At 50.7% G+C, this 17,101-nt stretch overlaps 1 protein-coding gene across 6 annotated transcripts in view; it reads right to left on the reverse strand.

Annotated features, from left to right (window-relative positions):
* Nucleotides 1–1,273: 1,273 nt before the first annotated feature.
* LOC144607165 (transducin-like enhancer protein 4) overlaps nucleotides 1,274–17,101 on the reverse strand; it is a 567,195-nt gene continuing 551,367 nt past the window's right edge. For all 6 annotated transcript variants that reach the window (XM_078423813.1, XM_078423817.1, XM_078423814.1 and 3 more), the window contains 3 exons: nucleotides 14,574–14,724; nucleotides 7,206–7,282; nucleotides 1,274–5,680 (listed from right to left, as the gene is read on the reverse strand). In XM_078423813.1, coding sequence (XP_078279939.1) covers nucleotides 5,573–5,680; nucleotides 7,206–7,282; nucleotides 14,574–14,724 — 336 coding nt within the window. In that variant the 3' untranslated portion in view covers nucleotides 1,274–5,572. The remainder of the gene's footprint in view (nucleotides 5,681–7,205; nucleotides 7,283–14,573; nucleotides 14,725–17,101) is intronic.

Raw genomic sequence — 17,101 nt, forward strand, 5'->3', positions numbered from 1 at the left:
GGCCCTTCGGCCCACCGAGTCCAATGCTGACCATCAATCACTTGTTCACACTAATTCTCTGTTAAACTATTTTAAAATTAGTATTGCACACACTTCCCTCAGAGAGGCTGGGCCGTTGCAGTTCAAGTTCCCGAGGTGGGACTTCAAAGACAAAACCAGCCGACTCAGATAATATAATCAAATCACTGCAGCTGCTGGAAACCTGAAAAACGCTGGAAACAGTCAACGGGTCAGGCAGCATCTGCGGGAGGAGAAACTGCTAACGTTTCAGATCAAGAGCTCTTTGGCACAGAGACTTCCTGATTATACTGTGTATTTCCAACATTTTCTGTTTTTAACTTCTGGTCCAGATGATAACTCAATCACAGTTGACAATATTTTAGCAAGCTCCGTTCAATGGGTCATCACCAATAATGCACCACTGGGTCAGAACGTGACTCTGGCACTAGGCTTTCTCAGCTCTTACATCTTCAGAAGAGAAAGTCGAACTGGGAAAATTCAAAAGAAGTTCGGAAGTTGGCAAGAATAAGATAACACATATTCTTATATCATTAAAATGAAATCATTAATATTGATCTCCCTAATTTCAAGTGACCCTTGCTTTCTATCTCTCTCTCTGCCCCTCCCCCAACCTAGTCTCTCTGACTAGTTTCACTGTCCTCCTGATTTAATATTACTGATTGAAGGTATTTATTCACAAAATGCTGGGGTAACTCAGCAGGTCAGGCAGCATCTCAGGAGAGAAGGAATGGGTGACGTTTCGGGTCGAGACCCTTCTTCAGACTGAAGAAGGGTCTCGACCCGAAACGTCGCCCATTCCTTCTCTCCTGAGATGCTGCCTGACCTGCTGAGTTACTCCAGCATTTTGTGAATAAATATCTTCGATTTGTACCAGCATCTGCAGTTATTTTCTTACACTAATATTACTGATTGTACACCTCGTTGTCACCTTCCCCATGTACCATTCTGCATTTCCGTTATCATCGTCCCCTTTGATCAGTGCTTTCACACCTTACCCTTCCATATCTCTTATGTCTCCCGCTCACCCAACTCTCAGGCCACGCTGAGGTACTCCAGCATTTTGTGTCAATCCTCAAGGTATACTTACAATTTCACTTACCACAGAACCACTTCGCAACCCACACGTCACAGCGCAGTTTTAGACCGGGAGGGTCACAAGACTCTGAAAATCAGCTGCAATTTTGTTTTCCAAGTCAACACGCTCATGGTTAACACACAAGAAATGTGCTTATGTGGACACAAAGTATGGACATCACATACAAAATAGTTTATTGGGATTTTAAAGGCATAAACTACAAATTCATCCCTAACTGGGATGGAAAAGTATGAAACATGGGAGGATTTTGGACATTACAAATCATCATATTGGGCGGCAAAAATACCTGGGTGTCAATGAAGAATTTAGCCATTTATTAATTTCTTCCAGGAGGAAGGTAGAGGCACAGTTACCATCCAAACCAAATATACAACAAGGGCAATCTAAATGTTTACAGTCATTCATTTTAATAAACAAAGGCAACAAAAAAATTGTACATGGCTTTTCTTTCATTGCAGATCCATAAAGCAGAACAGGCTCAGAGGACCTGAACACACTGCAGTTCACCTTCACAACCAGTTTGACTCTTCTAATTCCATTGCACCAAGGTCAATAAGTGAATATTTGGCCGGGGGGGGGGGGAGTTTTATCAAAACCTACAAGGTCATCATCTGGAGTCGAAAGAAGGAACTGCAGATGCCGGTTTGCGGAGACAGACACAAAGTACTGGAGTATCTCAGCAGGTCAGGCAGCATCTCTGGAGAACATGGATAGGTGATGTTTCGGGTCAGGAGCCTTCATCAGACTGATTGTAGTAAGAGGGAGAAAACTGGTAAAGAAATGCGGCCCGACCTGCCGAGTTACTCCAGCGCTTTGTGTCTGTTAAAGACATCTAGAGTACCGATTAGAATGGCTTAGCAGACATTCCAGATCGTGAGTCAGTCAAATAGGACTGGTAATTTATTTGGTTTTTGCTCCACCACATGTAGCATTCAACAGCTTTCGCCGATCGTACAGATGACAAGATAGAACTCAACCATTCTCAATGTTTTAAGGCCAAAGGCTCCACTCCTTCTGACTGAAGATTAATTGCCTTCCCTAAAAAGGTCATGTACATAATTACACAATGGCCTATGAGAGATAGGGCGCAGAAACAGGCCCTTCGGCCCACCAAGTCCGCGCCAACCGGCAATCCCCACGCATTAGCGCACACTATCCACCAGGGACAATTTTTACCAAAGCCAATTAACCTACAAACCTGTATGGCTTTGGAGTGTGGGAGAAAATCAGAGTACCCGGTGAAAACCCACGTGGTCAGGAGGAGAACGCATAAACTCTGTACGGACAGCACCCGTAGTCAGGATCGAACCCGGGTCTCTGGCACTGTAAGGGAGCAACTCTACCGCTGAGCCACTGTGCCACCCCCAAAGGTCCTCTATTTTGGGCCATTTGGGAAAAGCACAAAGAGTTCATGGAAGCAAGGTTGATGGAATAACCAGACATCTAGATTTTTAGATTTCGATTTTTACAGCGCGGAAACAGGCCCTTTCGGCCCACCGAGTCCGCGCCGCCCAGCGATCCCCGCACATTAACACTATCCTACACACACCAGGGACAATTTTTACATTTACCCAGTCAATTAACCTACAAACCTGCACGTCTTTGGAGTGTAGGAGGAAACCGAAGATCTCGGAGAAAACCCACGCAGGTCACGGGGAGAACGTACAAACTCCGTACAGACGGCGCCCGTAGTCAGGATCGAACCCGAGTCTCCGGCGCTGCATTCGCTGTAAGGCAGCAACTCTACCGCTGCGCCACCGTGCCGCCCTTTAGGAACCCTCCACCTCTAAGAGACAGTGGGCTGTGTTGGTGTTTCTGTCTCAAGGTAATCAAGTGGTTTTGAAGTAAACAGATTGTCAGAAAATTTTCACCGAACCATCTACCTTAAAAAACAAAAACCACATTGGCAACTGTCTTAAGAACCCAATCTGACTTTTGCTCTATGAATGAGCTATCCAGGGGCACCAAAGTTGGCCTCATGACTTTCTAAAGAGTTCATGGCAAGAGCTGGTCAGGGCTTAGGTGGATCATTTTTCTTGATCACTCGTCAACAAGCTTTATTGGAAAGTTCTTGTCTCGCTGTCAGGCATAGACAGGAGCGAGGAGACGCAAGAAACCGCTGATGCCGGCGTCTGGGGCAAAAACCAAAAGGCTGGAGGAACTCAAGGGGTCTTGTAACCTCTGTGGAAGGAATGGACAGACGGCGTTTTGGGTGGGGACACATGCGTGCAAGTGGCGCCCCCTCTGGCCAGGTAATGAATGGGTGGACCGCATTCTGGCGCCCAAAAGAATGGCTGTGTTAGACAAGGACTGGAAGGAAACCAATGGACAAAGAACCACATTTTGAAGAACGACAGAAAACACGAGGAATGGAAGAGAAACCAGTGAGCACCTTTACAATTATTGCTTTTAATGTTATGGATGGTGCAAGAGGGGAAAATAGACAACGCAGGATAAAATGGTAACTATGACAACAAATTCCTCCAAATAGCAAGTCTGACCAACACTGTTGTGAATCAGAATTAAAGATCAAATTACTTTGCTGGCCAGATGTTAACAGGGCGAGATATTTCTTCCACTGTGAACAGCCGTCTAATTACAACATTTGCAAGAAAAATTCGTCCAAATATTAAAATAACCAAAAGATTTGAATAAAACGTTTGTGGAGCTCTTTCTTTGCCAAAATAAGCTGTGCTTGACGATGTTTTCCTATAGACTTCATTAATAAAACGGTGAGATTGCATGGTCCAAGTTTTCAAGAACGTTGCAACGTTTAAACGCAGATGGAGGCGGAGCACAACGGGTTGCAATTCTTCAAGTCGACTGGCACTAGTTGCTTCAACCTGTGGTGTTGACTGCAACCGGCCGCAATCTGTTCACGTGACATGCCCACTCCAGCTGTACCCTCCTGGTGAATGAAACTGATGGTTTCCGCAGGTTACCCTTCCGTTCTCTAAAAACAGCCCGCTTCGTTACAACGGCTTTACGGCCTTTAAGATGTGATCCTTGTGCTCTCCCCTCCTGTCTTGCCTGGACATTTCCCTTAAGGTTCTGAAAGCTCAATCGATCCCACAGAGAGAAGTTAATCTCGGACAATGGAGGACCCTCGCCAAAGCGGGGAAATAGCCAGGCGATGGATAAGAGCCTCAATCAATGATAATCCTTGAAACACATACAGGCGGTTTTCCACCTGTGCCATTTACGTGTTTTGTTTACAATAATTAGATTTTAGATTTAGAGATACAGCGCAGAAACAGGCCCTTCGGCCCACCGGGTCCGCGCCGCCCAGCGATCCCCGCTCATTAACTCTATCCTACACCCACTAAGGACAATTTTTACATTTGGCCAGCCAATTAACCTACACACCTGTACGTCTTTGGAGTGTGGGAGGAAACCGAAGATCTCGGAGAAAACCCACGCAGGTCACGGGGAGAACGTACAAACTCCGTACAGACGGCGCCCGTAGTCAGGATCGAACCTGAGTCTCCGGCGCTGCATTCGCTGTAAGGCAGCAACTCTACCGCTGCGCTACCGTGCCGCGATTAGAATGAGCACATGTCCAATTGCCGCCAAAATTTAATTTACGCTCTCCTATTTCCGGTATAACGTACTTATATTTATTCTTGGCACCGCATGGCAGCCTATTCATGTATGTGCCTGGCATGTGTGTGATTTACACACTTTTTGATTTACGTGCTGCTTAGCCCGCCCCCCCCCCCAAGTGAAAACCCAAGGTGCCTGTGCAGGCAAGTGGAAACGGAAACCAAACCTTCAGGGCTGGCAACTCCTATGCTGACGTTGGAACTGCCATCTATCCAACACTGACCCACAAACTAGTTTATGTGAGGACTGAGGGAGATTGGGAAAGGGGAGGGCAAGCTAATGGTGTCAAGGTTCACACTGTTCTACCTCATGAACAGCACAATATAAAAAAGATGCATTTTATAAGTGCGGTTTAAAAGCTTTAACTGGTGAAGAAAAACAGGTCGAAGTTCCACGTGTGTCACAACTGGTCAGGATCCAGAATGGCAGCAAGGTCTTGCGTCATGCTAATCATACAGATGATGTCCCCCAACAAATGACCAAACCCAATGGTGAATTTTAAAGTTACAGTAAACAGAACAGAGAAGTAAAATAAATTGTACAAAGAGTGTGTTACCCTAAACTTTAGCATCGATTATGGAGTTAGTTGGGATGCGGAGGTGAACAGACCTTCCTCCACCGATGAGAATCTGTCGCTTTGGTCAACCCAGGAGTCCTCTCTTGTTGAAGCGAGTCCAGGTTAAATTTCAACAACCAAGTCAAGGTCAAACGAGACAGTCTTCCAACGAGGATGGAGGTTCTGTTGGATGTGCTCCTTGGGAAATGTAGTCAAACGGATCCGGAAATCAAGGTCTCGGTTGGAGACAACTCGCCCCATCCCGTCTCCTCCTCTCCCGGCTAAGGATTGAATTCTCAGTAAATTACTTCATACACTGTGGCTTTCTTGTCCCCTGAGCCAGTGACAACATATTGGTCGTCCACCGAGATGTCACAGCATAGCACAGACGATGACTCTTTGGACTGGAAAGGAAAGAAAAGAAAATGACCACCAGCTCAGAGTATATAAACAATGGATGCATTCAAAAGTCACAGCGGAACACAGTACTTAAAAGTGTATTTTAATCCAGTGGCAGGATCGAACTGAACAGCGATCTGGCCACTCCTCTGGGCATTGGCACCCAACTGGGGAGACCCATCTCACCTTCACTGCCCCCTTACATCCCAAACCAAACCTTCCACATCCACTTTGCCAAGTCTGAGCTCAGGTAAGGAATCCCATTAAACTACTCTGTGAGGACCACCTTGTGCAGATTAGAGATGCTGCATGGAAACAGGCCCTTCGGCCCATCGGGTCCACGCCGACCATTGTTCACCCTAGTTCTATGTTATCCCACTTTCTCGTCCACCCCCAACACACATGTTAGGGGCAATTTACAATTAACCTACAAACCCGCACATCTTTCTCCTATTCCGATTCTGGACAGTGATGAGAGACTTCTTGGTGTGTCCCACTTAAGCATTCTGCCTGCAAAACTGGACAAGAAGCATCAAGCTATTTGTTCCACTGAAAGGCAGTCTGCTTGTAACCTTCAGCAACTCCTTATCCATTTTCCTCTTTCAATACTGCTCACTGGAGGGCAATTATACCCATCGATCTGAGCAAAATACAAGACAACGTTGTCTCCCTGCCTCTCCCCATACTTAATCATTGAATCAAGACTGCCTAAGTGAGAATGGAACGACTAAATAAGAGAGAAGTTCAAACTAACTGAAACACTGACTGGCTGCAAGTGGGCAACGGTACAACATTCAGTCATTGGATGTGCTCATTTATATACTGAGAGTGGCACAGTGTGAAGCTGGTAGAGGTGCTGCCTCACGGCACCAGAGACCCAGGTTCGATCCAGACTCTGGGTGCTACCCGCATGGAGTTTGTACGTTCTCTCAGTGACCACATGGGTTTCCTCCAGGTGCTCCAGGTTTCCTGCCCCATTCCAAAGACCCCCGGGTTTGTAATTTAATTGGCTTCTGTAAATTATCCCAGGGATGTAGGATACAACTAGTGTACGGGCCATCGTTGGTTGGTGTGGACTCGGTGGGCTGAAGGGCCTGTTCCTTGGGTCTAAACTGAACTTGGGTCTTGAAGGAGCAACTTTTAAAAAACAGGTAGAAAACAGAGTAATTTGTCTCTCTTTTGCAAATCTAAAATTAAAAAAAGCCAGATATCAAAGATCTGCCAAAGAAGGTGGTGGAAGGGTTGAATAATAGTGAGCACAGAGAAGCTTTGGCAGAATACAGTGGAAAGTTGCATTAAACCAATTAACCCACAGAGCAACCACAACACAAAGCCAAAGGTCAAACCGTTTACAAGTAATGCCCAGATATTATTGAGGGACTCTTTACTCAGAAATACTTTAACAGTAACTTAACATGAATCAATTAACTGCCATTTTTTAACCAAGGCATACTGATCCAAATAGCACCTAAAAATAGTCACGCCAGCATAAAAACACAGCCAAGATGCACTGTGGTTTTTGTTTCCTACCTGGAATATACTTGCTCCGTACGGTACTCTCCACGCGTTTAGCAAGTTGTCTTTTCCAGTGCTTACAAACCATTTACCTGTGGAAGGGACAAAGTCAGAGCATGAATGGCCTCGCTCCGACATGTGGCTTGGCCTGAGGTTACAGGGGCGGGCAGAGGAGAATAATTTAACCAGGCATCGTGCTGGGCATGGAGGTGCCTGTTCCTTTGCTGGATCGTTCTAGGTTCTATATTCAAGTAGTATTAGAAAGACAGTCGCTGTTTGAGTTTGGTGATGCATCGAGTCAAGAGTTTTATTATCATGTGTCCCAGATAGAACAATGACATTCTTACTTGCAGCAGCACGACAGAACATGTCAACATAGTGCACAGGAAACAATATAATAAACAAAAAAATATATAGTTCAGCGTGTGTATATAAACATATACACATAGAAACATAGAAAATAGGTGCAGGAGTAGGCCATTCGGCCCTTCGAGCCTGCACCGCCATTCAATATGATCATGGCTGATCATCCAGCTCAGTAACCTGAACCTGCCTTCTCTCCATACCCCCTGATCCCTTTAGCCATAAGGGCCACATCTAACTCCCTCTTAAATATAGCCAATGAACTGGCCTCAACTACCTTCTGTGGCAGAGAATTCAACAGACTCACCACTCTCTGTGTGAAGAAATGTTTTTGTTTATAGATCACACACATATATATATATATATATATATATACACACACACACACACACACACACACACATACGCACACATGTGTACTCACAAAAAACAACGATAATAGTGCAATAATAACAATAATCGTCTATGTAGTTCAGAGCTTATTTGAGGCTGTCGTGTTTAATAGCCGTGAATGGCTGCAGGGAAGAAGCTGTTTCTGAACCTGGACTTTACAGTTTTCAGGCCCCTGCACTTTCTTCCTGATGGCAGGGGTGAAATGAGTGTGTGGCCAGCCAGGGTGGTGTGGGTCTCTGATGATGCTGGCTGCCTTTTTGAGGCAGTGACTCCGGTAACTCCCTTCGATGGTGGGGAGATCAGAGCCGGTGATGGACTGGGCAGTGTTCACAACCTTTTGCAGTCTTCTTCGCTCCCGGGCGTTCAAGTTGCCGAACCAGGTCGTGATGCAACCAGCCAATGTGCTCTCCACTGTACACCTGTAGAAGTCCAGGAAAATCCTCTCTGACATAGCTGACATCATCTGTGATGATGCAGTGATCGTGGCTTGTTGTGTTAGGAGAAATCTCAGGACTTGCCTTCCTTAGTAACCACTGATATCCACCCACTTCACCTGGATCAATTACTCTTATTCCTTGAAAGTGGCATCTCAGGTAAGTAGGGTGGTCAAAAAGGCTTTTGGCACTTTGCCCTTCATTGGTCACTCGTTTAGAGTGTAGAAGTTGGTGGGGGAGGGGGGTCATGTTGCAGTTATATAAGACGTTGGTTAGGCCACATTTTAGAGGATTGGGTCAGTTTTGGGCACCATACTATAGGAAAGTTGTTGTCAAGCTGGAAAGGGCGCAGAAAAGATTTACGTGGATGTTGCCAGGACTCAAGGGCCTGAATTATAAGGAGCAGTCAAGCAGGCAAGGACTCTATTCCTTGGAGCCCTGTGGATAAGGGGTGAACTTATAGAAGTGTACAAAATCATGAGAGGATTAGATTGAGTAAACTCAGGGTCTCTTGGCCAGAGGAGGGGAATCGAGAACCAGAGGACATAGGTTTAAGGTGAGAGGGGAAAGATTGAATAGGAACCTGAGGGGTAATTGTTTCATACAAAAGGTGGTGGGTGTACGGAACGAGCTGCCGGAGGAGGTAGTTGAGGCAGGTACTATCGCAATGTTTAAGAAACATTTAGACAGGTAGATGGATATGCCAGGTTTACATAGAAACATAGAACATAGAAACATACAAAATAGGTGCAGGAGGAGGCCATTCGGCCCTTCGAGCCAGCACCGCCATTCGTTGTGATCATGGCTGATCATCCACAATCAGTAACCCGTGCCTGCCTTCTCCCCATATCCCTTGATTCCGCTAGCCCCTAGAGCTCTGTCTAACTCTCTTTTAAATTCATCCAGTGAAGTGGCCTCCACTGCCTTCTGTGGCAGAGAATTCCACAAATTCACAACTCTCTGGGTGAAAACGTTCCTTCTCACCACAGTTTTAAATGGCCTCCCCTTTATTCTAAGACTGTGGCCCCTGGTTCTGGACTCTGCCAACATTGGGAACATTTTTCCTGCAACTAGCTTGTCTAGTCCTTTTATAATTTTAAATGGGTTTGGAGGGATATGGGCCAAACGCAGGTAGGTGGGGCTAGAGTAGATGGGACATGTTGGTGGGTGTGGGCAAGTTGGGCCGATGGGCCTGGTTCTACATGACTCTTTGACTCTAGTCCATCTGCCTGATCCACACAGTAGGGGCTCGATGTCACCTCCTACCTTCAAACAACCCCAATCACTTCCGAAATTCTTTTCCCTCCCAAAACCCAATTTGAAACAACAACAAAAAAATGAGTAGTCGGCGAGCACAGAAGCTGCTGCCTCAAAAATGGTGCAAAGGATATTATCAAAGACACACCCACCACACTCTGATCTCGCTGCTACCATTGGGACAGGAGCCTGATAACCATGACCACGGGTACAAGAACAGTTTCTTCCCAGCAACCATCAGCCTGCAGAACACTGCTCAATGCTAACCACCACCTCAGCAACTATGATCTACACCTGCTGTAAGTATTGGATTTAAGCTATTTGATTTGTTCAATTAGTTATTGCCTTTGGTAGTAATGGTAAATTGTTTTTTTTTGGCTTAAACCTAGTTGTCTCTGGTATAATGCTAGTAAAGGGCATTTGTGTGAACTTCAGGTTCACAATACTTACAGAGGAGACACAAAATGCTGGTGTAACTCAGCGGTTCAGTCTGATGAAGGGTCTCGAACCGAAACGCCACCTATTCCTTTTCTCCAGAGATGCTGCCTCAGCCGCTGAGTTACTACAGCAATTTGTGACTATCTTCGGTGTAAACCAGCATCTGCAGTTCCTTCTTACACATGATCCGCCATGGGCTATGTTTTAGTTGTACTGTGTGGCTTGGGTTTTGCGCCACTATAGTCCGGTTACCCAGAGTTACTGATTATTAATTTATTATATTATCACATTTTGTACATTTATTTGAGTTTTTTTGCATTAACGAGCCTGTAAATCTGCAGCAAGTAAGAATTGCCAGTACATATAGCAATTAAAGACTACTAACGACAGCCAAACAAAGCCAATGCAATTTAACCAAAAACACCTGAGGCACTTTGACAATTTTATCCACAGTAAAGACATTTTCAAATAAATCTTTCAAAGCACAAGAAAGCTTCCGAGTCTCAATCTTGTTACTGCAAGATTTATAGCAAATAACCTCTCTCAAAAGCTATTAGCTTGCAGGGTCAGTGACAGTGGCAACCAATTACAGAACCAGCCGATCATTTAATTGAAAACCTCTTTAAAATGTTACAACTGGTTCAGCCCTGAAGCACAGCCTCATAGCTGTGGGGGGAGAGAGGGAGGGAGAGAGGGAGGTGGGGGGGAGGGGGAGGTGGGGGGGAGGGGGAAGAGAGGGGGAGGGGGAGGGGGGAGGAGGGGGAAGAGGGGGAGGAGGGGGAAGAGGGGGAAGAGGGGGAAGAGGGGGAGGGGGGAGGGGGAAGAGGGGGGAGGGGGAAGAGGGGGAAGAGGGGGAAGAGGGAGAGGGAGAGGGAGAGGGAGAGGGAGAGGGAGAGGGAGAGGGAGAGGGAGAGGGAGAGGGAGAGGGAGAGGGAGAGGGAGAGGGAGAGGGAGAGGGAGAGGGAGAGGGAGAGGGAGGTGGGGGGGAGAGGGAGGTGGGGGGGAGAGGGAGGTGGGGGGGAGAGGGTGGTGGGGGGGAGAGGGTGGTGGGGGGGAGAGGGTGGTGGGGGGAGAGGGTGGTGGGGGGAGAGGGTGGGGGGGAGAGGGTGGGGGGGAGAGGGTGGGGGGGGGAGAGGGTGGGGGGGAGAGGGTGGGGGGGAGAGGGTGGGGGGGGAGAGGGTGGGGGGGAGAGGGTGGGGGGGGAGAGGGTGGGGGGGGAGAGGGTGGGGGGGGAGAGGGTGGGGGGGGGGAGGGTGGGGGGGGAGAGGGTGGGGGGGGAGAGGGTGGGGGGGGGGAGAGGGTGGGGGGGGAGAGGGTGGGGGGGGAGAGGGTGGGGGGGGGAGAGGGTGGGGGGGGAGAGGGTGGGGGGGAGAGGGTGGGGGGGGGAGAGGGTGGGGGGGGAGAGGGTGGGGGTGGAGAGGGTGGGGGGGAGAGGGTGGGGGGGGAGAGGGTGGGGGGGGAGAGGGTGGGGGGGGAGAGGGTGGGGGGGGAGAGGGTGGGGGGGAGAGGGTGGGGGGGGGAGAGGGTGGGGGGGAGAGGGTGGGGGGGAGAGGGTGGGGGGGAGAGGGGGGGAGAGGGTGGGGGGGGGAGAGGGGGGGAGATGGAGGTGGGGGAGGGGGAGGGAGAGGGAGGTGGGGCGGAGAGGGAGAGGGAGGTGGGGGGGAGAGGGTGGGGGGGGAGAGGGTGGGGGGGGAGAGGGTGGGGGGGAGAGGGTGGGGGGGAGAGGGTGGGGGGGAGAGGGAGGTGGGGGGGAGGGGGAGGTGGGGGGGAGGGGGAAGAGAGGGGGAGGGGGAGGGGGGAGGAGGGGGAAGAGGGGGAGGGGGGAGGAGGGGGAAGAGGGGGAAGAGGGGGAGGGGGGAGGGGGAAGAGGGGGAAGAGGGGGAAGAGGGAGAGGGAGAGGGAGAGGGAGAGGGAGAGGGAGAGGGAGAGGGAGAGGGAGAGGGAGAGGGAGAGGGAGGTGGGGGGGAGAGGGAGGTGGGGGGGAGAGGGAGGTGGGGGGGAGAGGGTGGTGGGGGGGAGAGGGTGGTGGGGGGGAGAGGGTGGTGGGGGAGAGGGTGGTGGGGGGAGAGGGTGGGGGGGAGAGGGTGGGGGGGGGAGAGGGTGGGGGGGAGAGGGTGGGGGGGAGAGGGTGGGGGGGGAGAGGGTGGGGGGGAGAGGGTGGGGGGGGAGAGGGTGGGGGGGGAGAGGGTGGGGGGGGAGAGGGTGGGGGGGGAGAGGGTGGGGGGGGGGAGGGTGGGGGGGGAGAGGGTGGGGGGGGAGAGGGTGGGGGGGGGAGAGGGTGGGGGGGGAGAGGGTGGGGGGGGAGAGGGTGGGGGGGGGAGAGGGTGGGGGGGGAGAGGGTGGGGGGGAGAGGGTGGGGGGGGGAGAGGGTGGGGGGGGAGAGGGTGGGGGTGGAGAGGGTGGGGGGGAGAGGGTGGGGGGGGAGAGGGTGGGGGGGGAGAGGGTGGGGGGGGAGAGGGTGGGGGGGAGAGGGTGGGGGGGGGAGAGGGTGGGGGGGAGAGGGTGGGGGGGAGAGGGTGGGGGGGAGAGGGTGGGGGGGAGAGGGGGGGAGAGGGTGGGGGGGGGAGAGGGGGGGAGATGGAGGTGGGGGAGGGGGAGGGAGAGGGAGGTGGGGCGGAGAGGGAGAGGGAGGTGGGGGGGAGAGGGTGGGGGGGGAGAGGGTGGGGGGGAGAGGGTGGGGGGGAGAGGGTGGGGGGGAGAGGGTGGGGGGGAGAGGGAGGTGGGGGAGGGAGAGGGAGGTGGGGGAGGGAGGTGGGGGAGGGGGGAGAGGGAGAGGAAGGTGGGGGGGAAGAGGGTGGGGGGGAAGAGGGTGAGGGGAGAGGGTGAGGGGAGAGGGTGGGGGGAGAGGGTGGGGGGGAGAGGGTGGGGGGGGGAGAGGGAGAGGGAGGTGGGGGGGAGAGGGAGAGGGAGGTGGGGGGGAGAGGGAGAGGGAGGTGGGGGGAGAGGGAGAGGGAGGTGGGGGGGAGAGAGAGAGGGAGGTGGCGGGGAGAGGGAGAGGGAGGTGGGGGGAGAGGAAGGTGGGGGGGAGAGGGAGGTGGGGGGGAGAGGGAGGTGGGGGGGAGAGGGAGGTGGGGGGGGAGGGAGGTGGGGGGGGGAGGGAGGTGGGGGGAGAGGGAGGTGGGGGGAGGGGGAAAGGGCCTGTTTCCACGCTGTATGACTGTATGGCGGTGCTGGCCCGAAGGGCCAAATGGCCTCCTCCTGCACCTAGTTTCTATGTCTCTAAGATGTAGTGGAGGCAGGTACAATAATGAGAGGCACTTGGATAGGAAAGGCCTGGTGTGATTTGGGTCTGGGGAAGGCAGACAGGTGGGACTACCTTGGACTGGCAACTTGGTCAGCCCGGACAAGTTGGGCATGGAAAAACCGGCCTTCTGATTTGATGAAGACCTGAATGAAATTTGTGAAGATCTCTGCCCAAGACCGCAAGAAACTGCAGAGTTTACAGGTGGCCTAGATTTCGCCAGTCCATCACATAGCAGATTCCATCTACACATCGTGCTGCCTTGGGCAAGTAGCCAACAAAATCATCCCACTCATTCCTTCTTCTCCCCACTCCTGTCAGGCAAAAGGCACAGGGGCATGAAAGCACATACCTGCAAACTCAGGAACAGCCCTGTCCCCTCTATTACTAGACCTGAACAGTGCTCCATGAGCTAGTCTACAATCCTGATTCCTCAACCTACTTCACTGCAGATACTGGACTTTTCCTCAGGAATTATTACGCTCCAATGCCTAGAAGTATATTGTATCTTTTGCACTCTTTTATCTTTCTCTTTGCTCTACCCTTTGTACTGCCAGTACACAACCCCTGCATCACCAAGACTCTCGCAGTGCCTCCTCGTGGCAACACATGGTAACTGGGCCCACCTTCAGTCCCAGGCTAAACTGCGCGGGGATCACGGAGGAACTCTGGCCCACCGACGTGTGGACACCTCCTGACGTCCATCAACCAGGTCCCAACTGTGGGTTAAATAGCACCCCACTGCCTTGTGGGTAAGGCTCAGGAGAGCCAAAGGCACTGGAGCTGGAGTCCCCAGAGACGGTCGGCTGATCTCTTGTGCGTCCGCCTTCCGGCAACCCCTGCAACTGAGTAGGCCCCAGACGTAGCAGCCACGCCGTTCCTCTGGAATCAGCCGACCAGGTCGAGAGGGGAATACAGGTGCTGGGCGAGTTTGTATTCCCATTTATCTGCCCAGGCTCAGCGGCCAAATCAAAGGGAGAGGACACTTCATCCTTGCTGGGCAGAGTGAGGTGTAACCACGGATGAAAAAATCCCCCTCTCCAAGCAGGACCGCGCCAGGCCGCACCATCATCTCTGCAGATGGACGGGTGCCATTAACCCTTTGCACTTGTATTGGGCTTGACTGTATTCATGCAAAGCATTATCTAATCAGCTGGCACGCAAGCGAAACCTTTTCACTGAACCTTGGCACAGGTGACAATAACGAACCTAAACATAGGCTGTTAATGAAGCTAAAATCACAGAGTCGGTTCTTACCACAATAAGCAAATTTGAGTGAGAGAACGCAGCTCTCGTGAAGGTGGAGTTGATATTTATCTGGTTTGTTGACGTGTAAAACCTCCACGTTGCTGCTCTCTGTTCCCACAGCAAGCCAACCTCCTGTCGGGCAGCATCCTAGTGCAAAGATCTGTGGGGGAAAGGAAAACAACGCGTTCAAAGGCAAACTCTACTGGCAAGTAGTTTAGTTTAGAGATACAGCGCGGAAACAGGCCCTTCGGCCCACCGGGACGGGCCGACCAGCGATCCCCGCACATTAACACTATTCTACACACACTAGGGACAATTTACAATTTTTAACGATACCGACTAACCTACAAACCTGTACGTCTTTGGAGCGTGGGAGGAAACCGGGGAAAACCCGCGCAGGTCACGGGGAGAACGTGCAAACTCCGTACGGACAGCATCTATAGTCAGGATCGAACCCGGATCTCTGGGGTTGTAAGGCAGCAACTCTACCACTGTGCCACAGTGCTGCCCCAACCTCACCTGACACACCAGCAGTGCGGGGAGTAAGGATTGCAGCTCAGGCAGTCGGGCATAGATACACTGTTTTTTGCAGCGCAATCAAAAAGGAAAACCTCAGTGGAGAACAGCAAAGGCCATATCTCCAGGTGGCAAAGGAGAAGTAGGGGCTCGGTCAAACCTGTAAATGGAGAAACCTTGAACAGTAGAAAGGAACTGCAGATGCTTGCAGATACCGAAGATAAACATGAAGTGCTGGAGTAACTCAGCAGCATCTCTGGAGGACAAGGATGGGCGACGTTTCAGCTCGGGACCCTTCTTCAGACTGGAGTTGCAGTCTTGCAGCGCAGACCCGGGTTCGATCCTGACTACAGGTACTATCTGTCCGTAGTTTGTATGTTCTCCCTGTGACCCTGTGGGTTTTCTCAGGGTGCTCTGGTTTCTTCCCACATGCCGAAGACATGCAGGTTTGGAGGCTAATTGGCTTCTGTAAAAATTGTAAATTGTCCCTAGTGTGTCTGATAGTGTTATTGTACAGGGATCGCTGGTGGGCGTGGACTCGGTGGGCGTGGACTCGGTGGGCGTGGACTCGGTGGGCCGAGGGGCCTGTTTCTGCACTGCATCTCTAGACTAAACTATAAATCTAAAACCCAGTTGAATAAGGACATCATAATTCTTGAACACAAATTAAAAGAAACGCCTCATGCCCCAAAGACAGTGCAGTCACAATAAGAGGAACTTGCTTCATTTTATACATTTGCTACCATTAGTTACATCTAAAAGCACATTTCTGCTTACCATATTTTTTTTATCACAATATCTTTTAAGGTGACCAGATGGATGAATTCATAAATTCATTGGTTCCAATCAGTAAGTTCCAAATCCAGAAGATGGACACAAAATGCTGGAGTAACTCAGCGGGACAGGCAGCATCTCTGGAGAGAAGGAATGGGTGACGTTTCGGGTCGAGACCCTCCAGCTTTTTGTGTCTATCTTTGGTTTAAACCAGCGTCTGCAGTTGCTTCCGACACAGTTCCAAAAATCCAGTTCATCTCCAAGCATGAATTAGTTGAAACCAGGCATTCATTGCAGAGTAAAAATATTTGCAGCCACTGCCTCACAGCACCAGAGACCCGGCCGGGTTCAATCCTGACCTCGGCTGCTGTGTGCGTCGTTTGTCCTTTCTTACTATGACTGCGTGGGTTTCCTCCGGGTGCTCCGGTTTCCTCCCGCATCCCAAAGACGTGTGGGTTTGTAGGTTAATTGGTCTCTGTAAATTGCCCCCAGTGTGTAGGGAGTGGATGGGAAAGTGGGATAACATGGAACCGGCGTGAATTGGAGTTCTCCGCACGGTCTCCACAGGGGGAACATGTAAACGTCACACAGGTAGCGCCCGAGATCAGGATCCAATCTGGCATCACTGGCCCTTTAAGGCAGCAGCTCTATCAGCTGCGGCACCATGCCAGTCCTTAAAATAAACATAGCACAAAAAGTAAGGAAATTTGTGTTTGGTAGATTATTTCTTTGTTGTAACAATGCTTCTTGGCAATAAATCTTATACCGTTGGAAAGCCTGTTTATTTCCCTTTTAAATGGTGCCACATTTGTAAGGAACATGCATTTGTGGGATGAGCAGCAGAGCTGAGTATATGGGTTGCACCCATGAAAAATTTGCCAAATCTTCTCTGCCAATGCCAAACAGCTTATTCTGCTGTTGCTATTGACTCTTGTTTTGAGCTTCTGGTACCCCCAGGTGCTGACAAGAATGGGATGCCATCCCACATCAGTGTGTGACCAGGCTGGTGACCGGCATGAGGAGGAGGTGCCAGGCTGTTGTGGCTGTGTATGGTTCTTCCACACGCTACTGTGGCTCCTGTTCATTAAATGAATAAATTGTTAAATTGCCAATATGTCTTGTTTCTTCAGACTTCAATCATCCAATCCACCAAACACACCAAACAAGAGTCAATGGCAGAATAAGCTGTTTGGCATTGGCAGAGAAGATTTGGCAGATTTTTCATGGGCGCAACCCATATACTCAGC

Source organism: Rhinoraja longicauda, chromosome 28 (genome assembly GCF_053455715.1).
Source record: "Rhinoraja longicauda isolate Sanriku21f chromosome 28, sRhiLon1.1, whole genome shotgun sequence".
In the NCBI taxonomy this organism is placed as follows: Eukaryota; Metazoa; Chordata; class Chondrichthyes; order Rajiformes; family Arhynchobatidae; genus Rhinoraja; species Rhinoraja longicauda.